At 38.1% G+C, this 25,404-nt stretch overlaps 4 protein-coding genes across 4 annotated transcripts in view; 2 read left to right on the top strand and 2 right to left on the bottom strand.

The window, feature by feature from the left end:
- The first annotated feature begins 2,917 nt into the window (after positions 1 to 2,917).
- Positions 2,918 to 7,854, top strand: LOC149046273 (uncharacterized). Its single transcript, XM_089206063.1, has 3 exons — positions 2,918 to 3,216; positions 3,318 to 3,394; positions 3,629 to 7,854. The coding sequence occupies exons 1-3, from the start codon at positions 3,036 to 3,038 to the stop codon at positions 6,329 to 6,331; spliced, it is 2,961 nt and encodes a 986-aa protein (XP_089062189.1). The 5' UTR covers positions 2,918 to 3,035; the 3' UTR covers positions 6,332 to 7,854.
- Positions 7,855 to 9,772: 1,918 nt separating this feature from the next.
- LOC149046272 (uncharacterized) lies at positions 9,773 to 13,093 on the top strand. The gene is made up of 5 exons (XM_089206064.1): positions 9,773 to 10,335; positions 10,746 to 10,816; positions 11,006 to 11,112; positions 11,583 to 11,692; positions 12,199 to 13,093. The coding sequence occupies exons 1-5, from the start codon at positions 10,030 to 10,032 to the stop codon at positions 12,538 to 12,540; spliced, it is 936 nt and encodes a 311-aa protein (XP_089062190.1). The 5' UTR covers positions 9,773 to 10,029; the 3' UTR covers positions 12,541 to 13,093.
- Positions 13,094 to 14,693: 1,600 nt separating this feature from the next.
- LOC149046271 (uncharacterized) lies at positions 14,694 to 17,174 on the bottom strand. The gene is made up of 2 exons (XM_089207028.1): positions 15,377 to 17,174; positions 14,694 to 14,873 (listed from the first exon to the last, which is right to left on the bottom strand). The coding sequence occupies exons 1-2, from the start codon at positions 16,086 to 16,088 to the stop codon at positions 14,833 to 14,835; spliced, it is 753 nt and encodes a 250-aa protein (XP_089063154.1). The 5' UTR covers positions 16,089 to 17,174; the 3' UTR covers positions 14,694 to 14,832.
- Positions 17,175 to 17,325: 151 nt separating this feature from the next.
- Positions 17,326 to 25,404, bottom strand: part of LOC149046269 (DDB1- and CUL4-associated factor 1-like) — a 29,427-nt gene continuing 21,348 nt past the window's right edge. The window contains exons 22-34 of the mRNA XM_089207032.1: positions 25,252 to 25,327; positions 25,007 to 25,068; positions 24,474 to 24,540; positions 23,466 to 23,537; positions 23,181 to 23,240; positions 22,659 to 22,741; positions 22,062 to 22,146; positions 21,186 to 21,419; positions 20,617 to 20,710; positions 19,986 to 20,090; positions 19,779 to 19,852; positions 18,458 to 18,538; positions 17,326 to 18,170 (exon numbers count right to left, since the gene is read on the bottom strand). Of these exons, the coding sequence (XP_089063158.1) occupies positions 18,015 to 18,170; positions 18,458 to 18,538; positions 19,779 to 19,852; positions 19,986 to 20,090; positions 20,617 to 20,710; positions 21,186 to 21,419; positions 22,062 to 22,146; positions 22,659 to 22,741; positions 23,181 to 23,240; positions 23,466 to 23,537; positions 24,474 to 24,540; positions 25,007 to 25,068; positions 25,252 to 25,327 (1,249 nt within the window). The 3' untranslated portion in view covers positions 17,326 to 18,014. The remainder of the gene's footprint in view (positions 18,171 to 18,457; positions 18,539 to 19,778; positions 19,853 to 19,985; positions 20,091 to 20,616; positions 20,711 to 21,185; positions 21,420 to 22,061; positions 22,147 to 22,658; positions 22,742 to 23,180; positions 23,241 to 23,465; positions 23,538 to 24,473; positions 24,541 to 25,006; positions 25,069 to 25,251; positions 25,328 to 25,404) is intronic.

Raw genomic sequence — 25,404 nt, 5'->3', positions numbered from 1 at the left:
AGTTCATCATTAATCCATCTGATAGACAACAAGTAGTGCTCATAAATTCTGAGTTCTCTGACCCTCTGGTCTTTGAATCCAAAGTGCCACAAGCGGTTGTTCCATGACTTGTCTTATTCAGAATATATGTAAATGACTTTTCATATGCCCCTCAATCTTGTTTTACTGAATATTATTGGATGATGCTAAACTTCAGATTTCTTTCCCAGTTCAAGGCTGGGCGAAGACAATAATTTTTTCTGAGACTTGGAGTGTCCTTTAAATTAAAGTGAAGTAAAACCACGATCGTCGATAAAATATCAGTAGGGACTCTGACGTCGATCTATACAATTTTGGTTCATGTCTTTTATTTCGGTATTTGTCTATTTGGCTGTTGAGGATACGTTGTAGGAAGTATTTATCGTTTAGATAGGGTTTTGAAATTTTTGTACACGAAATTAAATTTAAGTATGTTTTTATTTGAACCTCCCGAAAATCTTACATATTTCGACCCACTCAAAATGAATATAAAGAACCCAAAAGTAATCACTAAAACGTAACTTCGCTCATCCTTCTCCATTCACCTCCACGGGATTTGCGCCCAAAAAAGTTGAGACTGTTGCAGGAATAAATTAATCACAATCATCTTTTTGCATCATTTTATCTCATAGAGTTAAAGTATACACTAAAACAAATAGTCATTTAAGTGCGGTGGCAAGAGGTGGGTGTTTACATCTCCGCTTCGCAGCTTGGTAAATATCCACTTCTAGTTAAATCTACCTCGGTGAAGAGTTAAGAAATAATAAACATTTGATAAATTTCCAGTGTAGCGATCAGCATCGATAATGCAAACATTTCAGAAAAGACAACATTGGAAAATGAATCATTTTTCTATCCATATCTTGTAAAATTAATGTCAATAAAGGAAATATAAATAAATTTGAAAGGTCTTGGCTGACCACCAAACACCAGCACACGCACAACAATAACTAAATTGTGTCAGTAATCATATATTATTACCCTTGGTGTTATCAAAACAAGCAGGCTGACATATCTGTCAACCAAAAATGGTCTATTTATGAGACTAAGAATAAAGTATTTGAAAGCCTGATGACTCAATTTGCTAGTCTCAGTCTCGGAGCAAATGTCATAAAATAAGGTCCCGTGTGAAGTTCGTGCTGAAAGCAAGCACCTAGTGTAAAAGTGTTCATTAGGTCCTACTAAACATGAAAAGTTTTGGTGCCAGCTTTGCCACTTGCTCAGACGGCTTTTAAGGGTGGGGGGAGGGGGGGTTAAATTCTGACCCATGAAATCCACCGTGAAAACGAGGCTAAAACACATAATTCCTCATAACTTTGTTAATAACAGACAAAAATACACCAGACTTGCTCACATGATTGGGCATGATCCTCCCTGTTGGTTTATGCTAATTTACATAGGTCACGTGATCTTACGCATGAAAGCGAGGCTGAAACACATAATTTACTATAAATTTGTCAAAAAAAATCCTTATCATGCCAAACTTGCTCACCTTAGTCAGTTAGACATCTTGCATCGATTGGTGCCACTTTGTAGTGTCACGTGACCCCATACATGGAAATGAGGCTGGATTGCAAAACACGCCAAAGGTGAACACATCGTCCAGGACAATAACGTCGACTCATTGTAATTCATATTAATGCTGTATGTATAGCATTTGAATGAAAAAAATTAAAGCCAAAAAGCTGCAATGATTATGTATTTCGTGTGGCTTATATGACTTTATTATGAGCGATTTCTACAATCCTATCTCGCAATGGGAGACAAGTCGTTGTGGCATGGGGAACGGAATGTGAGGCAACGCACAGAGACGTCAGGCATCTACGAAGTATACAAGAAGAAGCCGACACGAAGATTATTTCACATGCTCTGGATGCCTCTGCTCAAGGTGCTACCCAACTATCTATATATTCTCCTGACACTGATGTTCTTGTTTTGGCTCTCCGACGGTATCCAGATTTGTGCTCCAACCCTTGCTTTGTTACTGGAACCGGCAGTAGTCGTAGAGTTATCAACTTGAAGTCAATCGCAGACGCCCTTGGGCCCACTAAGACGGCTGCGCTGCCAGCGTTTCATGCGTTGACCGGAGCAGGTGTTACTGGGAATTTCTCTGGAAAGGGAAAAGCCATTTGTTGGGATGAGTTTGATAACACCAGCACTCCTATCTTGCAAGCTCTTGCTAACCTCGGTTGTGGGGAACAGCCAGATGACGGCACAAGACGTGGAGTGGAACAGCTGGTTTGTCGGATGTACCAACCAAAGACAGACATCAAAACTGTCAAAGCCCTCAGATGGTCCCTCTTTAAGAAAAATCAAGCTGAGTCTGAGAGGTTGCCGCCCACACAAGCTGCTCTCCATCAAGCCATACTGAGAGCGCACTACCAGCTTCTTGTTTGGAACAACGATCATGTAGCAAACCCGGTGTTGCCCTCACCAGAAGGCTATGGATGGCAAGATGAAGATGGAAAGTGGGTACCAGTCATGAAAAATCTTCCACCAGCTCCAGAGGCAATTATACAGCTTGTCCGATGCAAGTGCGCCAAGTCCCTCACAGGACGAATGCTCTTATTTCAGTGCCTTTAGGCAAAACCGAAAGCGTCCCTAAAGGTTGACATAAGCTTTAGGCGTCTTTAATTGTAAACCGAAATATCCAAAAGCTAACAGCCACCTTTCATGAATCTTTAATTGAACATTAGGTGAACTTTAATAACGTAAATCTTTTAGCATCCTTTAAGCGGTCTCTTTTTTGGCACAAAAGAAGGTTTTTAATTAGTACACATTTAATTAACCTTTGAGGTGAGAATTAAACGAGTCTCGCTGTTTTGACATCTTTAATTGACGCACTAAAGATAGTCTAATTGTAATCTGAACTGTCAATAGTAAATGCATCACAAATTAGCCGGCACTTGCGTCGGACAGGAATAGCAAATTTTGTTCCATGTGCAGCAGCAAATTTTGTCAAAACATCTGAATTGAAAGCAACGGGTTTTCATTTTCGCATCTCCTTTATAGAACGCATGGAGTGCGATGACAAGAAAGGATATGTTTACTGCACTCATTGTAATGACTTCGTATCACGTTCAACTTTCGAAAGGCATGAGCGAAAACGTAACAAGTCGAATTTGACAGATACTTTCGGGTCGACTTCAAATTCCCGTGATTTGTTTCAAGAAATTTCAAGTTCATCTGACGATGAAGGTTAGTTACCTTAAATACAGAGAACGTAACTGCTATTCAACGTTGCTTGAGGCGATAGACCACTGCCAACTAATTTTATCTTTTACACCAAATCCTTACAGGACCCACAGATTTTGTTCAGGAAGAGCGTCTTGAAATCGAAGCAGAAGTTGATAATTCTTGGTCAAAAGCTGAGCAGGTGAGAAAGGAAGAACGCGGAGTTTGTGCATTAACTTTTATCATGCAAATTGTAAAAGTTTGTAGTCAACAAACAGGACACTTTTGCGAAAGCTATGTTATCTACTAATGATCTTTGGTTGTTTTTTAATGCCGCCGTTCATTCGTTTGTTTGTTTTTTTCATTAACATAACTCTTAAGAGTACTTTATGAGAGGTGAAACATAGATTGTCCGTTCTGAAATTCCTCTATATAGCCAACGGACTTGCGGAAATCCGAGGCAGCATACTCTACCAGCGACAACGAATATGGGGATCTAAACAGTACCGATGATGAAAACCAGAGCGACTGTTGCAGTTCGAGCTCTGACTGTGACGAAGAAATCTGGAATGGTGTGCTGCCTGAGATGATATCGAGAGATATAGAAAACGCCCCTCCCCTTCCGGAAGCTCAAGGCCACCAAACAGCACTTCAAAAAGTAAATTCATTGATTTTCTGGTTCGTTTACTTTCTGCTAATCTGGCAGGCGACTTGCCACCTCAGCGATAATGGTCTCGCTTGGTTGCTCAATTTCCTTGTCTCGTGGCTCAGGGTTCTTGGCGTAGAAATTTCCAATGAGGTTTTTGAAAAATTAGCGATGAGCTTTCCGGGATCCTTGTACCTTGTGAGGCAATTCCTAAATGTTGATAGAGACGATTTCAATAAGTTTGTGGTTTGTCCAAAGTGTACAAAGCTGTATAAGTACGACTCCTGTATTTCGATGATAAACAATCGACAGGTGGCAAAAAAATGTAGCAACACTCATTACTCCAGAGGAAGAAAACTAACTTGTGACGCCACACTCGTGACAAAGGTTACTCTTCAAAATGGAAAAACTTGCTTCTACCCTATCAAGTACTACTGCAGCAACAGCATCATAGACCAACTGGAGAAGTTGGTCTTGAGAAAAGACTTTCCCATAAATTGTGAATTGTGGAGAAAACGAGAAGTGGGGGAAAATACCTTCGCTGATGTTTACGATGGAAATCTATGGAAAGAATTCCAGAACGTCAGTGATTCACCTTTCTTGAGTAACCCACGAAATTATGGGTTTATGTTGAACTTTGACTTTTTCCAGCCGATGAAACACCGCAAGGATTATTCCGTTGGAGTGTTTTACTTAGCAATTTTAAATCTGCCCAGGTCTGAACGGTTCAAATGGGAGAATATCATTATTGTAGGCGTTGTTCCTTCATTGGGCAGAGAACCCAAAGATCTAAATGAATTTCTTGAGCCAGCTGTGGATGAGTTGAAAGCCTTGTGGAAAGGGGTGAAGATCAAAGCTAGTCTGAGTAGATTTGCCCTAACGTTTCGTGCTGCTGTTTTGTGTGTATCTTCTGACGTCCCGGCAACGAGAAAGATCTGCGGATTCAAGGGGCATTCAGCTCAACTTGGGTGTTCACGCTGCTTGAAGAAGTTTTTAGGTGGTTTTGGGGAAAAGAGAGATTACTCTGGATTCAACAGAAGCTCATGGAAACCCCGCACAAATGAAGAACATCGTCGAATGGCCATTAAAATTACTCAGTGCAAAACGAAAGCCCGAAAAAATTTGCTAGGGCAACAAAGTGGTATCACCCACTATAGCATTTTACTGAGACTCGATTACTTTGATGTTATTAGATTTTGCACGGTTGATCCTATGCACAATCTCTTTCTCGGAACTGCCAAAAGAATGTTTAAACTATGGACAGACTCAAAACTTTTTTCGCCCAGCCAACTGAGCGAAATCGAGGAAAGGATAAAATCAGTCGAGGTTCCTAGTGACATCGGACGATTACCGATGAGGATAACCAGTAATTGTGGTTCATATACAGCAGAGCAGTGGAAGAACTGGACACTCATTTACTCTATTTTCTGCCTTCAAGGTATTCTACCAGAGGAACATTTCCGGTGCTGGCAGACATTTGTGTTAGCATGTAAATATTTGTGCCAGTCCGCTATTACGAAAACAGAACTTGATATTGCCGACGGATCGATTCTAAAATTTTGCAAATCAGTGGAGACTCTTTATGGAAAAGATGCCATTACCCCAAATATGCACTTGCACAACCATTTGAAAGAGGTTATTCTCGACCACGGACCAGTTACTAGCTTTTGGTGTTTTAGCTTTGAAAGATTTAATGGCATACTGGGCAGTACAACAACAAACAAAAGATCCATCGAACTCCAAATCATGAGAAAATTCATACTGACAAGATTCCTGAAGGACATGACACTACCAAACGAGTTTCAAGGAGATTTCCTTAAATTTTGTTCACCTGAAGAAAGTACAACCCCAGATGATAAAGATGTTTCCCCTTCCGACTGGCCGACGGTCTACGAATTTTATAATGTTGCTACGAATGTGCCACTACGTGAAATAAACTGGATGAATAAATCGGGGATTAATGTTTCGTCATGCTTCAAGCTCGTTTCTTTTGATACCGATGATTTGAAATTACTGACCGCCGTCTATAGAGTGATGTACCCAGAGAGGCGAATTGAAGAGAGTAATCTCGCAGAAACTATATATAAATTTAGCTCGTTTAAAATCTGGTCAACTACGTATGGGTCCAAAATGCAACCAAGAGGAATACGTTCTGCCAAGATACTAGCATCCTGGCCAGCAAAGAATGGACAAGTCCTTCAAGACGCGTTTGTTTTATCTCCAGGCATCGTCCAGTACTATTTTACACATTCAATCAAGCTTGGAGAGGAACATGTCACGCACTACTTTGCATGTGTAAGATGGTTTTTAGCCCATGAGGAATCTTATTTTGCAAACCCAATTAAAATCTATAAAAATAAATTCCATCCAGGGGGGCCAGCATCGTTTATGCCACTCCAGAGGGTATTTTCCAGGTTTGCCTCTGCTGAACTTGAGCTGGAGGGGCAACAAACAATTGCTGTTGCACAAATAACAAGGAATGTGTTCTTGTAAAAATATCGCACACAGGCATTCACAATCATCCCTGAATCAAAACGTAAATGGAGCATCGTATTAGAAATAGTAAGTATCTTTACACAGAGGAAAGTCCTAATTGCTTCTAAAAGTTTGTGGTAATAAGAATGTTCGAATGTATTTCTAACGTTCAGCTGGTTACTAAGTAAATATCCAATAATTCCATACAGTTAAGATTGCTTTTTGATTAACTGTGATCTCCCTCAAAAGATTCCACTTAAGGTTCCAGCTTCCATCTTTTATGAACAAGTAGATTCTGTATAAACAAGTAGTATGCTTTCCAGTACAAAAGAGAACAAAATGTGATCTTGGCAAGGTATAGTCAGTTTATAATTACATTCTATTACAATAAAGTGAAATGAGGCCTTTGTTTCAGTTGGAAGCCCAACACGTGGAGTTCCCAACCCTTTTACTTCAAAGACTGGTTAATAAGCAACTCTCCCTAACACACTAGCAATACATCAATATTCTCACAAATATATCAAAAAAAACTGTATGAAAGGAATTTAGAAAAATAATATTGAGATCTTAGGGGGTGAAATGGGTAGATAGGGGCACATAGTATACAAGTTAAAATATTGTTTTCTGAAATTCATCTGTGAACAGGTAGATTCATAATAACAAATGAAATATTCTTCTGATTAAAAGACTGCGACTCCAGAGAGTCTGTGTATAGGAAAGAAACTAAATTGACCAGAGATTAAGACTGTCTCAAAAAAATTACTCAGAAAGTTGTCAATTGCAGTCTGTACCAAACTTCAAAAAAAATACTAAACAAAATAAATTGGAACAAAATATCTAGATTTAGAGAAATGAATGTGGTCATAACCTATCCACATCTTCCTGAGGCCTGGCAATATATGAACTTTGACCTTTGCAGCCTATGCTAGGTATTGAGATTCCACTTACTGAAACCCTGACATTCTTAAAACCTTATAACCAGTATGTTTGTAGAGAGAGTCTCAAACAAAAAATAACAATAAAGAGAGAGAGAGTTTGTTCTTGAAAGAGTTGAAATGTCTATACCCACTTACATCTTCCTGGGGCCTGGCAATGTACGGATTTTGACATTTGCAGCTTGTGCTAGGCATTGAGATTCCACTTACTGAAAAACTTGACATTTTTAAAACCTTACAACCAGTATGTATGAGAGATAATTGATGTTTGACTGATATAACATAGACAGTTACTTCTGGTGGCCCCTCTCAAGTTAAGCTCTGGAAGCTTCAGTCACCATTCAGTTCTGCTAATGCCGTAATTTTTTGATGTTGTTCAGTTAAGTAGCAGATACTCTCCAACTTGGATATAGTTGTTTTGCATTCCTTTGACTTTGAATGTCAAGTGTGCCATAGAAAAGAGAAAAGTAAATCCCTGCTTGAATACAGACACAGTCCTCTGGTGGTTACAGCCGACAACCGAAATGGGTCTGGCCTCCAGGTTTGAGACCTATTTAACAGCTCAGTGCACGTATCAAATAAAAAAAAAAGCAGGAACCATAAAGCATAAAAATAAAAACGATACGAGCATATCATTGCCGAGGTACCAAAGGGTAAGACCGAAGTATGGGCAATCTGCACTGCACCTCTCCTCGGGACGCAAAAATAAACAAGCACTGAGAGGAGCGCACGAAACTCTCCACCCAGCTGGGATTGCCTTCTCTGGGCTGACTGCATGAGGTTTGAATCCTCACAAGGGACTCAAATTCTAATGTTTTTTCTTTCACTATCCTACACAAGATACCATTAGCTCTCTGTGATCCAACTTGTCTATTGGAAGTGAAATGTCTTCTCCTGAAACATGATCCTCAAGCTGAAAAAGAAGAGTGCTTGAAGTAAATGACATGTGCTTATAACCCAGTGGCAGATCTAGGGGAGGGCCGCCCTCCCTTATTTTGGGTAATGAAATAAATGCGGAGGGAAGAAAAGCCAGCACAAAAATACATGTACAAAACAGTTGGTTTCGCCCAGTGACCAAAAAGCAGTCACTCGTAAGCTGTACCATGCATTAAGATTACATATTTTGAAAAAGACCTGACAGGCTGAAACCTACTTTCAACTGAAACAATTGTAGCACAAGAAAATTGTGGTAACAACTGACTAGTCTACATATTAACAGTTGTTCAGTTTGGGACTGTACCAAGCGATGAGAGTCTATGTTATTGGAAGATTTTGTCATGTCTATACCCACTTTCAAAGGAAACAACATTATCACAAAGTTAAAAAATGTAAATGTAACAGAAATGTGGTCACTTGTAATGATCCAGGAGCATTAAGATCTGACTAAAACTCTGTCACTCACAACCCAAACCTTGCATAAAGATTCCACATTTCGAAAAACCTGACATACTCAAACATACTTTCAGTTTAGAAGCCATACATTCAAACGCATGAAAATTGAGTAAAGCCTGTCTTGTCTACTTATGTATAATTTGTCAAAAAAATTTTTGACACTTGTCTCTGGAGCCTGAACCAAGCATTGACACTCTATATTCTTTATATATCCTTAAGCATATCTTATTTTACTTTAGACTGAGTAAATGTTTATCAGAAAGCCACAAAATGCTTAGTAAAAATAATGTGGTCACTCACAATGATCCAGGAGCATTAAGAACTGAAAAGCCAAACTTTCAAAAGTGTCCTTGATGTTTATGTTCATAACAAGTATCATGTATGATTACTTAAAGTTTTAAATTCAAAATACAATCAAGGAATGAAGCTTACATTCCTTAAATGGCACTGAAATGAGGTTTTTAATGACCATACTCTAGTATTCATGTGAGCTCAATGCCACAACTGCTCTTTAGGTACCCCTTATCTATCAAGGTCACCTGACTAAAATGTCTTTACCCTAATAAGCCCACTCCTCTCTCCTCCCACTAAACAAAAAATCTACAGTATTGGTTGTATTGTTATTGATTTGACTGTATTAAATTGAGCTTATCCTGTTATTCATTCCCTCCTAGTCAAAATAAAAATGTATATATCCTCCACTGTTGAAAAGCAACCCGCTATTTCAAAAAAATCCATTACCTCCCACACCGTCCCCCCTGCCCCTACTTATTTGTTCTCGATTGAGTTCTGTTTGCATGCCATACATACAAGCTTTTTTTATCACAAGCTTACTTTCGTCACTTAAAAGAAAACAATTCACAATTGTATCAAGCGTCGATCACATATCATTACACAACAAAATCACTTTCTTGCACAAGAAATATAATCGAATTAATTAACTTCGATGCCGTGACTTGACGCTTAGATAAATTTCCTTTGTTACAAGATATCCCTTACCTACACACGTCTAAATTTTAGATATATGAACAGCTTACCTTGATGAAATTTAGGTATCGGTACAAAGCAGTTTGCTTGAACAAGTGAAGATCGAACGTGTAGTAGAAGTTTTCCCGCCACAAAAGACCTCCGTGTTTCCTCGCTTCCAATTACACTTGAGTCTTCATTCGTACTCGCCAGCGTTAGCTAGGCCCAGTACACTCGGTACAGTGTATATCACAACGAGGCACAATATCAAAAGGAGGTCCTTCCAGGTTTGGTATAGGATAATCGCGCGCTTTTTTGAATCTCAATTCCGTTGACGACTCTGTTAACAAAGCATCCGAACGAAGCGATTGTTGTCTGGTTATTTTACAGCTAATTCAGAGTTAGGGAAAGTAAGTGAAGGAAATGGCAGAAAGACGAGTAAACGATCGCGGACAAAATCAAGATGATAATGTGGTTCCAGCGCCAATTAGAAATAGTAACATGTCCGAAGAATGCATCGTACTGCTGGAGGAATTGATCCGCAGCAACCGGGCTCTGGCGAGCGAAAATGAAAAGCTGCGGCAGCAGCAAGAGCGCAGCAACAAATCGAACTTAGAGGCTCTTCAGCGGATTGAGAACCGTCTTGAAACTGGTGATAATGGAGCCAAAGTCCGTCGGCGCCAAAATAGACAGAAGCGAAGGACAATAGTAGTTCCACCAGCTTGTCGAGTGAGTAGAAAAACTTAACCGATGAGCATAAATAATGTGATATATGTTCATGATTTGCTGAATTCAGTTCTGTTTCGTGGAAGATTTGCTTTTATGTTGAGTACGTGTTTGGCGCGCAAATTATATGCATAACTCAATTATTTAGGCGGTAATCATTTGGCATAATTATGTGTGGTTACATTTACTTGATAATCCCCTTTACCATAAACAGGTCTACCAGAAAGGTTTTTTCCTCCCTGTTCTTTCAACGAGAATAATCCAGTACGAAAATTCATGTTATTATCTTTTCTCTTGAACCCTTTTGACTTCCCCTGTTTTAATCACACAGATGGGTACTTGTGTAAAAAGCGTGGAAGTAGAAATAGGGGAAAGGTGACAAATTGATTGTTGAAATTATTTCAATCTTTTAGAGAGCTGTGAGAAGGATATATAAACTTCTTTTAAAAAAAGACGACTTTGGTGGATTTTATCTTGACGAAGAGTGAGTAACATGTTATTATATTCAAAGATATTTTACTTTATATTGATTAAACCGTGAAATCAGAGACTAAGCTGCTGCTAGAAATATTGAGATGTTATGTGAATACCTTATTGTTGTTGCTTTTGTCTAAGTGTTAATACTGTTAAAACAGAATACGTGGCTTAATCACGGTGTTTGTTCTTGTCTCAGAGTAAATTCTGATAACAACTATGGAATTTTTGAGCGCACAGTAGAGCAGGTTGTACATCAACAGGGAGGACCTGAAAAGTGTCCCTGGACAAAGGATATCATTGAAGGTAGCTATCAATAATCATAGCACATGCATTTCACTTTCATTGGGGTGTCATTATGATTTTTTGCAGGTGGGCATAAGAATTTGGCACTTAAGCGTATTGATGTATATCTCTTTTATAACAAGTTGAATTTCACTGAAGGCCTTGGCTTACAAACATCCAGACAAAATCGTGCTCACAGTTGGTCAATTTGTCTAGAGCCCAGTCCTTAAAGATACCCCTGCTTTTAGTCTGTACCATCAGTTAGTGTCTTTAATCACTTTTCCTTCAACAAAAATTTCATCATAGAACTAGCATTCAGTAACACAGTTAGATATCATGCAACTTCTAATGAGCACCCTCATTATACGTTTCAAATATTCCTATGTGGCCAGCCATAAATGATTATAAATTTGAACATTGTCATTTATTTATATGGGAATCTTTTTATAATCAACTTCTCATGGCATTTTGATAATTATTTCTTTGAACAGCTGCTTTACAAAGATATTTTAAAACGTGCCTAGAAACACATAAGCTGAAGAGCAGTAATCGCTATGAGGCACATAAACAAAAAACAAGAAAGAGTGGTCGCCAAAGAGAGGTATTTATTGGGATACTATTTTAACATTTTACTTTTCATATACCCTGCTGTTTCCCATTGAATGCATTTTTTTTTTGCCACTTCAAAATTGGATGGCTTTGCATATAGACACTTTAAAGGGACTGTGTCCTGTCAAAATTGTTTTGTGCCTATGTCATTATTGTTAAATGAATTATGTATTCTAGTCTGTATCTAGAGCCTTCCTTACAAAGAAAATCTTTGTAAAGTAAATTTGGTAATTGTATAATATTATTTTAAAGATGGATCTGTAGTTGAGGAAAAGAATGAAAAATATTAAGATGTGATTTGAGATCAATGATAGCTTGTATGGACCATTTGATGAAAAATAAAGGACAAGGAGACTCTATAGTATAACATGCTTAAGAATTCCATTCTTACACTGTGTGCACATGCATATCAAGAGAAATTAGTAATTTGGATCATATTTTCCATTTGAGGTCTTATAATACCCTTCTCATGCTTGTTGTATATTTTTGTTTTTTCAGAAGTTAATGAGACGAACTACAGCCCTGGAGCTGGTCAACTGGGCTGACCAGCATGAAAAGGGGAGTGTGGCGGAGGTTCTTGTGATGGAGGCAATGAGCAGTGAAGAAAGCTGTTACGAGGAGGATGATGATATAAATAACTCAAAATTAACAAAATACTCTGTCCATCGCCTTCAATGGGAGAGTAGAAGAATGAAAAAAATAAAAAAAAAACTTGATAAGGCCTACAGGAAAAAACTCACTTCAAGAGCTAAGGAGAGAATCCTACCCAGAGTTGATGGGCAACCTTCTCTGAGATGCCCACCAACTGAAAATTTTCCAGGGTGGGCAATAAGACAGTAAAAAAAATTGTTTTATCAATTTAAGGTGACAAATTGATTGTTGAAAAAAGTATTAATCAGCCATGTCTAGAATGAAGGTCTTTTAAATGCCTGCGTGAGACTTCTTTTTCATTGAATATGTTAATTAGCAATTTTAATGGTCTCATTATCTAAAGTAAGTAATTGTGAATTCTTCAATTTTATATTTTAATTTCCTCCATATGAAATACTTTCTTCCATATTGATGTACAGGTCGGCAAATAATTGATAGCTATTGCAAATTTAAATTGATTTAGAAAAATGTACTGATTTTTTAGATTGATAGGTTGAACTTATTTTTTATTGTTAGTATCAGTTCAAATTGCATTTCTTAGTGGCTGGATTTGAGAGTGAAATTTGTGAATTAATAGCTTTTTGTGTAGTGTGTTGCTACAGCTAGTTATATTCTGTAGTTCTTATATTTTTATATTGATAAAGATTCTATTCTATTCTATATAGATGACTGAGATTATTATGTGAATTATACATTAATGAAAGAGGAATGCTTAATAAAGTATGACAATTAGTAATTCAAACATTTTGATGTCTCTTTTTTAATTATGTATGTGCCTCAAATGAGATATCCTCAGCTTTATTGTGGGTTTACTCTATCTCGGGAGGAAGTGAGTTTTGAACGAAACTATTTCATCACTGCAATTTCAAACATTCTGTAATTACTTGTATGTGTGATGTCTCTTTTTCTAACAATTTAGAAGTTTCCCAAAATATTATAATTTATCATAATATAAATGTGGGTGTGATTAAGCAAATCAAAAGTCAATTTAAGGTGAAACCTACAGCTTTTAGAGGCACTTAAAGGTCACTAAATGATGAATTTTAACAAAACTTGAAATTTAAGAGGACCTGAAAGTACAACTAAAGATGAATTACAACAAAACCTGCAACTTTAAGTAGTACTTAAAGGGAAACAAAAGATTAAAGAAACCTTTAAGTTGCCTTTACAAGTAGAAGTTTTGGCAATTAAAGACGAGTTTACGAGAATAAGGAGGATTCTTAAAGTCAATTAAATGGTTATTTAGGTTTACTTTCATATGATCCTAAAGTGTTCATGAAATGGTTCATAAGGAGACTTTAATTGACTTCTGAAAGTTCAATTAAAGATTCATTTCAGAACTTTCGTATGTCACCTAAAGATGTCTTAAATACTTCTAATGTTAACCTTTAAGTTACCTTTAAGGAAACTTAATTTAGTCATTTCATCCTGTGACACTTTTACACTAGGTGCTTGCTTTCAGCACGAACTTCACACGGGACCACATTTGCTCCCAGACTATCTCTGGCTAAATACTATAACAGGTACTGATAAGTAAACACGTAATACCTCTTGAAAACCGTCAGGAGACGGATTGTGCCTTTCTGTGTGAGCGTAACCGGTTTTCATGACTAAGCTATTGAGTCATTCATCACGCCCTTAAAACCAAGACTATTGCCGAAATGGCCTAGAGTATATTCTAGAGCTCGTGTGAATGATTTATTCGTGATACATCATTACACATTCCACGCTTTGTTTTTGGAAGCAGATGTAAACTGTTTGTGGAAAAAAAAAATTTTTGTTGAACATTGATAAGGGCTGAGACGCGCGCTTGTGTTTTCATCATAAAGTTAAAGTTCAAGAGAACTTAAAGTTTGGCTAAATCTCGTTTTTTATTATTCTCGAATTTACTAATACCAAAATATAAGCCATTTAATCAGCCATTTTTGTGGCTTCCTCAATTTATGAGATATTTAATTTAGTCTTATTTGATATTCAAGCATGACGCATTTTAAAATAAAGGTTAGACATATTCATCTTGAGGTTTTTCCTCCCGATTGTGGGGAAAAGTCAGCTGAAAGAGGCCAAAAATGCAAAAGAAAGCAGTGGTTCACTGTGACTGTATGTATAGAGAAGTCAGCAATAACTGAGGCGGCGAAAAAGGAAAAGAAAATAACAACCTTACTTGTTTAAAAGCGCCGCCGGAAATAGGACTAAAGGGGCCGCACAAATGTACGGGGTAGACTCTTTTAAGGTTTTATTCGACAAAGTTGCTTCGCACTTCGCTGAAAACGGTTTGTTCAGTCAATATGCGAGTTATTAGATTTACGTATGAGAGAACAGGGCATATCGAGCAAAGACAAGTCCACAATTAACGTTTATTTATTAATTTTGTTTATGCATGGGCGATCTTTAAATAAATATTAGAAACCCGTCCAAAATAGATAGAAAGAATCAATTCTCAATCAATATCTCATTGTGTTTCATGACAAAAAAAAGAGACTAATTGATGTTATGTCTTCCTCTTCTTCTTATTCTCCTTCCTGTAAAGAAAACATGGAAAAGAAAAAGAAATTTGTATTCCTCCTCATATTGCAATAGAGTTTTCGACTCTGTAAGTGCAATTGCTTGTCAGCATTCAATGATTCCTTATTGATTAATATAAAAATTCGCAAAAAATTTTTTCTTTAAGGACACGGAAGATCGAATCACGAACAACAACAAAACACCCTGGCTGTGTCCTTTACTGCCTTTCTCACTTCTGTGATTTTCCAACAGTAAAGAAAGGGATTCAGAGATGAGTTCAGATAAACTAAAGTTTTCGTAAAGAGCCACAGAGCATGAATTGCTGATCCACTAAGTACTGTATGTCTTAATATCGACACAATTATAAAAGGGGTGTAGCATGCCACTAAAGCCAACTGCACCCAAAATATGCTGGAAACTGTTTTCTGATATTGTTTGATGTTTAGTTGAACTCTTCCGTTTAATCTTTGTTTTGATGAACCTTTTGCTGTCCATGCACGTACTCTTCCCCTTCCTGTACCTTTTACTCCTGCTCCTTCTTCTGTGGCTGTTCTTGTCCCCGTTATTGCGCCTGCTTCATCTTTTCCTACACCTATATCTTCTCCTGCATTTGACCGTCCTTCGCCAGGGTTGTCTTCTACTTCAGCCTGGTACCGCTGTAATCTCAGGTGGATCTTTACGTAGCAAAACACGGAAGTAACCAGAGATACCACAACGGCCACAAAAGCAACAATCTCCGAAACCGTTTGACTCCAGACACGAACCAATCCGCATAAAACAGCAATTATCCAGCATAAAAGTATAACAGCTTGAGTTCGCTTTAGTGTCACAACTTGTCTGTATCTCAGCCTCAATAACAGAACAAGAAGTCTGTCAACACTGATAGCTGTTGATATCAGTACAGTCACTCCAAACAAAACATAGTTGGATATACAAACAACCTCTTCGACGTAATACACAATATCTATGTCGGTGTTACCAAGATCAATGTAAAGAAATAAAACAGTCACGAACAGAGGTTGTGAAAAAAGACCCACACAAAGATCGGTAGCGGCTAGACATTCAAACAAGACCTTTGCAGCGTGATGCAAAGAGGACACTTTATAAAATGTTAATAGAAGCAGAGCATTACCAAGAGATGCAGTGAAGGAGAGGACAATGTTGAAAGCGAGGAGAAATGCTACTACTCCAATTGGTAATTGTGAAGATAACTGGCTTGGGAGGGTCGCCATTGGCGCTCACGTTCAGACTTGTGGCTCTGTCTTTCCCTCTTTTGGCAGCAAATGAACGTTTATTGGGTGATCCCTATTCGATATAAGAGTATTATTGTTTTGTTGAGAATTTTAACAGTTTCTATTGGATAAAAAATTCCTCCTGTTGTCTGATTTTCCGATGACAAATGTCACAGCTATAATTAGACTTGTTTTTAACTCTTTCGTGTTTTATTCATATTCTTTGAATTTTCATCATGTTTAGTAAGCAGGTGCCACATTTATTTAACATACAAATGACGTAGAATCTGTGAATTATTTTTCGCCAATACTTTGTAGAGCTTTCTCAACAAGTCAGCTTTTCTTTTCAGTTCCTGACCCATGTGTGTCTTTGCCCTTCTTGGCTATGCTCGTTTTATTTTCAAGGTAACATATTTGTGGTTCTTTTATGATAAGCAAATGCTTTTTAAATGAAAAAATTTGCATAATATACTTATGCTAAGGAACATCGTGGTCAAATCTCATAAATAAAGACATCACTGAGCTACAAACAACAACAAAACGCTCTGATTGTCTTCTTTACTGCAACTCTCACTTCTCTGAAAAATTAATTATTTTGCCACGAGTGTGTTCCCTAAATTCAGAATTTATTAGCCAGAGCCAATTTGCCGGCTCGTCAGGATATGTCAGTGAGTAGAGGTACTCTTTAACTTCGCGAAAAACATAAGCGCAAGGCTAAAAAATATTCGTGAAAATCTTAGCTCGATATTACTTTTTCCTCTGAATGAATTCGATTAAGGTTTAAGTTTAAAAGAGAAAACACAACTTTAAAATTAATTAAATTTGCTTTGAAACGAGTTGGGTGTGGTGTGCGGAAAAAAAGTGTTACCACCGCAAATAGCCAGCTGAAAAGAAACAATTACCTCCATGCTTCTTTTGAAGTAAAAATGAAGAAATAAGCCACACGAAATATTGGAAAATCACCGTAAAAAAAGAAAACAAAATGGTATTGACCGAAAACCCTTCAACTCTGTTTTTCTTGAATATAGAAAACCCCCCTTCTGCGGTTGAAAGTCTTACATGGCTAGAGAGACTTAAACATCACCACCTGCTCATTTCGGAAACTAGATTCGTTCTTTCGATGTTCAGTGTGGTGTTCAAGAGGAGAGTTCTCAACGCCTTTAGCAATGAAAGAGTGGTAACTGCTATAAAATAACATGGAGAACCTAAAGGAAAATACAAACCAAACAAGAATTAATCAATTTCGTTGCTTCACGGGCGTATATGATCGAAGTCTTATTATGTTTGTTTCGTCATTGATCTTATAATTTCCATTGCAGCCATTGTGGGAAATGGTCTCATTCTTTTCCCTCTCTACAAGATTTCTTCCCTTCATCAACCATCAAAATGTTTGTTCAGTAATCTTGCATGCACTGATATCACTGTTGGACTCAGTTTCCAGCCGTTTCATCTCCCTTACATAATTTCCCAAGAACACTCTGCAATTTGTTACCATGGCTCGCTCATCAACCGAACCTTGGGGGTTATTTTCTGTCGCGTCTCTGTCCTCACACTGACTGCAATAAGTACAGACAGACTTTTAGCTGTTTCACCAAGGTTAAGATATCGACAAGTGGTAACTCTGAGGCGAGTAGTCCTTTGCTGGCTTGTTTGCATTACAAGAGGAATAACAAACCATTCTATCCTTCCTATTTATTTGATAATCAGTAACATGTGTGTAATTTTTTCCATGATGACTTCTACTTTCTGCTACATAGCATTTTACATAAAAAAAACTCCACCGTCAAGAAGCTCAACTCCAAGCTTAAATTATCATTCCCAAATTGTGATACAAGTACATTTTTCAAAGATAAAAACATAGCAGAATGACGTGCTCATTGTTGAGTTGAATTAACAACTGAAAGATGGAAACTTAAAAGCCGCGCTTCAAAAAATTGCAATATCACTGTCATCATCCGAATCATCATCACCAGATATCGTGATTTCAATTTCGTCGTCATCATCATCATCATCGTCATCATCATCATTTTCATCATCATCCTCATCGACATCGTCATCTTCCTCGCCACCTTCGTCGGATTCCTAAGAGAAAAAAGGCATGGAGTCGTTATTTTATTGACCTACATCAAACACGTGTTGCACTAAGTGACGTGTTTTTGAAGTATGTTCCCAAAGTAAATTAAAGTTCATCTCTGCTTTAGTGCCAGGGGGCGCTATAGTCCACAACCTAACAAAGTGCAGGATTTTGTATGCAAATAAGGCACGACCCAATCACATAACCGAATCCGCCTCCAAGATGGCGGTTTCACTTCTCTTTGATTGGTTCGTTCCTACGAATGTTGATGTGAAAGTCCTTAAGATTCTCATACCTGCTCGTCCTCGTCATCAGCCCTACGCAGCCGCCCGACCTCGTACACCCGGCAAACGCTTTCGTCGGTGCTGGCCTGATTCTAAAAAAGAACGTTGCCGAATTTATGATATGAAATAATTCACGTGAACTGTTATGACATGATGACAAGATCTTTACGATGATAGTTTGCAACTTATGCAATCATGAAATGACAAGTAAAGCCAGTCAGATGGTTCGCATGGCCAAAGTTTCTCCCACTTCTCGTGGCATGAGGTAGCTGGGATTACTGCTAGCTCCTGAGCTTGCAGTGCAGGCGTTATATTGGGGCGAGTTAACGTTAAGAAGTTCGCGATCGATTATTTCACCGGCCATGTTTGACTTAGAGTTTGAGTGGAAAGTGGAAGGAGGGGGCAGTGAAAGGCGAAAAGACGCTTGCTCGAAGAGGCTGTTAAAAAGCGAAACACCCCATGACTAATTGTGCCTCACCGCATTTTCGGAATTAAGCAAGTAACCGTAACCACAAGAAAAAGAAAAAAGAAGAAAAAAAAAAGCGTAGAGCGGATGAGTGAAACTGTGAGGCAGTTTTTTTTCAGCGCAGAGACAAATGGCTTCGACGTAACCTTTTCCGAGGACACAGATATGAGCTGATATTCGCTGCATCCTATGTTCTTTGAGTGTAGCTTCCGTTAATCCCTTTGGCGATGTTTCTTCCATTTGATCGTAAACAGTGCTTTGAAGCAGACACACTTCTGCACTCGAAGGTTTGTTTTATAATTAGTTTTAAAGCTAACCAGCATCTGAAAAAGAAAGCTTTTCCTAAAAAAACCAGTGGGTAACACTGCCAGCAGATCTTTTCCAGTGACCAGTGTGGAAATTAAGACTTTTTGCTACCCTCGTAATGCGCGAGACACTCCATGTTCTGATGAACACTTGAGAGATTCCCTAAATCTGTCTACAGCCGCTTCCTGCTCTAAAAAATTCGGTTTTTCTAGGCAGCTTCCTCGTGAATGAAATCGGAATTGTCAACTACGCCTTCGAAAGAGTTCACCCTCTTTTGTTTTTCCCGCAAGATAATCATGAAGCAGTTTGGCTAGTGATTGACAAGTAGAGCTAAACCGCACCAATCGGCTCAGGTCTTACGATCAAGATAAATTGAATTTAATGTTTCATAGAAATCAAAAGAATCCTCTTACCTCTGAAAAAGTGTCGGAGAAGAGGGAGAAAAAAAGAGAAGAGAGGAAGTTAAGCAGGAGCGGGAGAGGAAGAGGATGGGAATGAAAGAAGAAGGATGGAAGGGAGGAAAACAAAACAAGGCAGAGGTTTCCGATTTTTAAGCTTACCTCAATAACGGCTACAAAGCTGTCAGTTATATCGGTACACAAATCAAATATTGTCTTCTTAACGTCGATTGTAGCTGTTTGAAAGCAATTGAAATTTCCAACATCATTTTCTCACTCATTTCGTAAACGTCAAGATATTTCAAATTAACTGATAACGAGCGCCAAAAAAAATTTCTATTAAAATTTGTAGCAAGCCCTCCTGCTCACCTATTGGTTGATAATCTGTTGCGTCAAAGGTCCTGAACGAGGTCTCGTACGGTCCAAGGAGCCTGGAAGCTAGCGGTATTTCCAAAGGATCCGAAAGATGTTTTACTATAAAATACGGAAGAACAAATACCGCTCCCTTCAGTCCAGAATTCATTTTTTTTTTTCATTTTTTGAGATATCAGAGGCTCTGAGGGACTTTTCCCTGAGGGCCCAGTTATGTAAAGAGCGGATAACGCTATCCGACGGATAGAGTTTCTAGCGGATAGCGCTATCCAACCTTCGAAAGACTGGAGCCGGAAGTTTTAGGGTTATGAGTGGAATAAAAGAGCTAGAGCTCTTTCACTTTTCCAAACACCGCAAAAGTTGCTAAATAATTGATGAAAAGTTGAAAAATTTCCTTACGCAATTTTGGATGTCTATAAACTGCTAAAAACCTATGGAACCATAATCCCGGGTGAGTATTCTGTGCTCTCAATTTGAATTTGAATATCGAGATGACAGATAGATCGCAACTAAAAGCTCACGACTTGGACGCACTAAAACCTCAATGTCGGGTCTGGTTTCCTTCGTGAAAAATTAATAAAGTATCAACAAATTTGAGAAGTGTGTAAACAAGTAAACATGAAATTACCCCCATACATGACGTCACCACTGTTATTGAAGATCACGTGACATTGATCTAGTGAAGGACACGTGTCCAGTAAATGGAAAGAGCGAAGATCCCACTGTTTTTAGCGTTAAGGATAATTGGCAAAGCAAAAGGCACACTGTTTATTTGAAATGAGTTGCTTTGGACATTCTAAGGGGTTAGTGTCACAAGAAACAGCAGTGCTTCGTCAGTTGTGAGGGCGGGGAAATAACCAGATAGTTTGGTTTTATCGACTAGGTTGATGATGTAAATTGGCCAGCAGATCACCAAGGATATTCAGACATAAGTTTATGCGCAGTGGATCAGTCAGGTTACTGCGTATTAGTTCCCGAAAACGCTCAAGATGAGGAAACAATAAACTTTTCTTATGAAATAATAGTCCTTGATATCTATCTCTCTCCTAATTCACTGTTAAAGTAAGAAGAAGGAGGTAGAGTGATTTTTCGAGATCCGTGAAAGGCCGACGTTGTGTTCCGTTATTTTCGCGAATCTGGACTCACTGCTTTACAGTCTAGCATTGGCTCGTTCTTTAAAAACAAAAAAAAGGATACAGTCTCTGAATTGATGATAATCTCCAGCCCGGAGGAGTGAAAAACGCCGCAGACAAAGTTGTTAAACTTGTCAAACTTGTGTATAACCCGTTTGCCTTTGACATCCCATAATACACCGTCGTTCAATACCAGGTCGTCCGTGGGATTGAAGAAGGCGAGGTTCTTTGAGTAGTTGTTAGTGTTGTTGGAATCGTGCAGAGTTAGTACCCGCTGACCTGTCGCAGTGTCGTAAATCTGATGGTTGAATATAATCTAGTGAATAATATCATCACACTCTAACTGCATTCTAATGCTCGCAGTTATCGAGAAATAAAAAGGGTGTTTTGGCAGAGAAGTACCACAAGCAATAAACGACAAAAAAAAAAACCTGAATCAAATACAAGAAAACATTGGTCAACCTTTACTAAGGTAATCACAAGGCTTTGCCTCCAATTTATCAACGATCTACCGATAAAAATCTCGAGTTCGGCGCCTTTAAGTTTGACTAATGTTTCAAAAGGCGTATTTGAACTGAGTGACTTGAAAGAAAAACCAAAGTTGTTTCTGAAGCATATCAAAATAGCAAATTAAAAAATTATCAAACACAGCCAAGAGGCCTCAGAACAAGGAAACTGAGGCGCAGAAAAATGATCTTGGCCATGAAGTCTGAGCGAAAAATACTTCTTAAAAGTCCATGTATTCGAGACAAAAAATGATCGTGTACAAACTTGGGCGAAATTGGTGATTCTATCTTGCTATCCCGTGTTCACGCAGTAGCAATTTCGCTGATCTATTTTTCCTTTTGTAAATGTTCTAGATGAACAGCGACAATTTGTCAAACTAAGGCTGATCGTGATGTATTTAGAAGTGAAAATGCATCAAATGTCTTGAACTCACATGCGCAGTAGCGTCGTGTGTGCCAATAATTCTGTCTTCTGATAAATTACTAAACTTTACCCAGGTGTCTTCGCTAAATGGATGTCTGAGCCAAAGAGAAACAAATAAAATTAGAAAGTAAATAACATTTTTTATCAAATAGAGAGATAAATGTAACGACAAAATATTAAAGTTCGCCTACTGTCACCGTGTTATTAACACCAATCCGATTATAGGATACAAGCCATGACATACACCAAAATTATTTCCCATTTTGCTTGTTTTGATCTTGGGCGTCAATTGCCGCAGGTGAATTAAGTTGGAATCATTGCTCGTCTCCTGTAATCTATGAAATTAATTTGTCTAAGTGTCTTCTGTAAAAGTCGTAGCTCTGAAAGAATAATGTAAAACTTCTTCTTGTATTTCAGCGAAAGTCAAGTCAATAAAAATTAATGGTAAAACATAGTGAAGTACGTGTTTGTTTTATGTTTCAGCGACAAACATTGTAGTTTGTTAAAGGTGAGATACAAATAAACCAAGCAGAGACACAAACAAGGACGTTCCTATCCAATGTACTAGTGGTACGAATCAAACAGGTTTTCAAGTTCAAAGACTTACTTCATTTCGAAAACGTCTCCAAATGACCAAAGAGCACAGGGAGGCAAAGAAGACGAAGATGACGTCAATAAAAGTTCGCGGTCCTAAAAATTGAAGAATGAAGTACAGAAAGACAATTTCAGTGATAAATGAATTCGTGAACACAACCTGAAACGGTCACATAAGCCTTAGAAAGGTTCATAACGTTGCGAAACGCGCTGCAAAACTGATGAATAAAAAGGGTTGATTGGTTTCAGCGAAATATATGGAAACTAAACAGTTAACAAGAAAACTGAATTTGACCGAATGTTAAGTAATTTAAAAGCAGTAGCGGAGCTGCCTTGTTTGTGTGGATGTGGACCGAAATCCAACATCGAACCTAACTTGTTACCATTTGATTGTTGTTGGGTTGGGGGAAGGAGGGGTGGGTGCGCCAAAAAAAAATTGTTGAAAAACATTAATGAAACTTTCGACTTTGTTCGAAGTAGAAAGAAAGGTACTTTTAACTATATGAGGAGGGAAACTTCCATGTTGTACTCTTACTTTTGAACATTGGCACATGGAAATTGCTCTGTCTGCGCTACAGAGATAAGTCGCCTCTTCCTGAAAAATGTAATTTTTTTAAAAATAAGTACGTGAAATACAAATTAACATGAAAACCATGCACTGAGCGGTTTAAATCTATAAAAGAACCAAAAAAAAATATAGGTGAGATACAGCTGACAACTTAACTTGTCACAATCAACGGCTAATTCATACACATGTAGCTATTTCAAGAAAAATTTGGCGTTTGACTTGAAATCAAAAGGTGTAAATTGAGTTTTGTACCTGTCCAGTTATTAAGTTGTATTCCTTCAACTCGCCTATTTGTGATCCAAGTAAAACAGACTTGCCATCGGGCTGAGGAGAAAAAGTAAAAACTTAGGTACTACGTTTACATGACCTCACAAAAGCCACTACTTTTTTTTAAAACTATAGTAAGGATAATTCTTACGGGTAGAAAAAAAAGAAAAAGAAAAGAAAAAGGAAACACAAAATCATAATTTCCATTTTACTACGAATCAGCCAAATGTAAACGACACAAACAAGAGGTTCAAACCGTTTGACTTCTAAGAGTGACCAGCGTCTAATTTCTCTATACAATATCACTCCTTGAATCAAACATTAGGATCACGAGAATAAAGAAAATGATCACCAAATAAGAATCTCTTGATTTTTAAACAAATTCTCTTTGTCAGCACTTTAGGGATTACATAGAGAACAGTACGGAGAATATGCATACTGATGTTAGCATGTAAAGGGTCAAGCCCTGAAGATACATTTTTGAAGAGTAAATTTGATGTCTGAAGAAGTATTACGTTTCGTTCATCGTAAAAAAAAAAAAAAAAAATTAAAAAATCGGTTTTCAGTTTCAATTGGTTTTAATTTTCTTCACTCTCGGGAACCAGCCTTTATTTAACACTTGGTGGGAGGGGTAGGTAAATTTTTGGGGATCCCACGGTTTTTAGGGGGGGAGCGGAGGGGGGTTAGTCGTCTTTAACAGAGCTTAGAGGAGCAACTATAGAATTGACTGCCAATGAGGTGGGATCATTACAATACTACAGAACTTTAAGGGGGGATCAGGTGTATTTTATGGTGAAACAAAAAGAATACTCCGATCCCCCGCCCCACTCCCTTGGAGGAAAATTGACAGGCCCCTTCTTAAGTTTACTTCAACTGCTTCGTGTTTGCCAAATTTAGCCAACCAGGATCTTTTCTATCCTTGGGAGTGGTTAGTCCTCGAAATCAGTTATAGATCTTAAAAATCTCATTGAATGTGGTAACAGAGAGACTTACTGCAAAACATGCACATGTAAAGAAGCTGTTTTCTTCAGTATCGCGAATGGCCCTGAGCGGTTTAAATCTAATGGAGAAAAACACAGTTAGACACAACCGAGAACTAAACTTAAGACAATCAAAGACTAATTGTGAAACTTCGTCGGTAAAATGCGTCAGAATTCTGTAGAGGAACATCATCTTGAACATTATCTTGAGCAAACTTAGCATATTCGAATCGTTTCCTTGAGTCCAAACCTATCTGCTAATAAAACTGAAAATAAAACACTTCAAAAGGAGATCAACTAGTGTCACGTCCTTGCACGTGATAAACTCCACTTCTTTTGGTCGACGCGAAGACGATAAGCCGGCGCTTTTGAAAAACACGAAAAATCCACTCTGTTCAGAGATTATGGAAACCTCCGTCACCTGTGTTCAGAAATACCGTTTACGTGTGGACAGGGGTCTGAGAATCAGGTTACAATGATCCTGTTAAAAAAAACATTAAGAATTTCTAATAAAGCGATACGAAGTACAAATAAGGCATCTCCTACCTTCCGTACATAAACCGTCTGTTTAGTCTGGCGCCGTTAAATCCGCCATGACGCGGAATCACCTTCAGGTGGGAAAACATTTTTCAAGATTGAGTACAGAAAAATGTTGAGGGAGATCACTCTGGAATAGGAGCTGACACGAGTATCAGAACGACCTATTATGATGATGAGATAAGTGTTTCCTTTGTCCGCCACCGTGGCAAAATAGTTTTGTTTGAAGCTAAGAACAATAGCAATATACATACTTCTCTTCGCTTTAACCTCGTCGTCATGTTCGATGGTGCGTAATATCTGTACTTTGGTTCAGGGCATTTGTGGGGTCTGACGATAGACAAATCGGAATAAGTTGATTGTTTTAAATAAACGGGCAAACATTCGGAGAAACAGTTAAAAAAAAG

The sequence above is a fragment of the Pocillopora damicornis genome, chromosome 5 (assembly GCF_964200805.1).
Source record: "Pocillopora damicornis chromosome 5, jaPocDami1.2, whole genome shotgun sequence".
Lineage (NCBI taxonomy): Eukaryota > Metazoa > Cnidaria > Anthozoa > Scleractinia > Pocilloporidae > Pocillopora > Pocillopora damicornis.
This window is presented reverse-complemented; position numbering and strand designations above follow the sequence as displayed.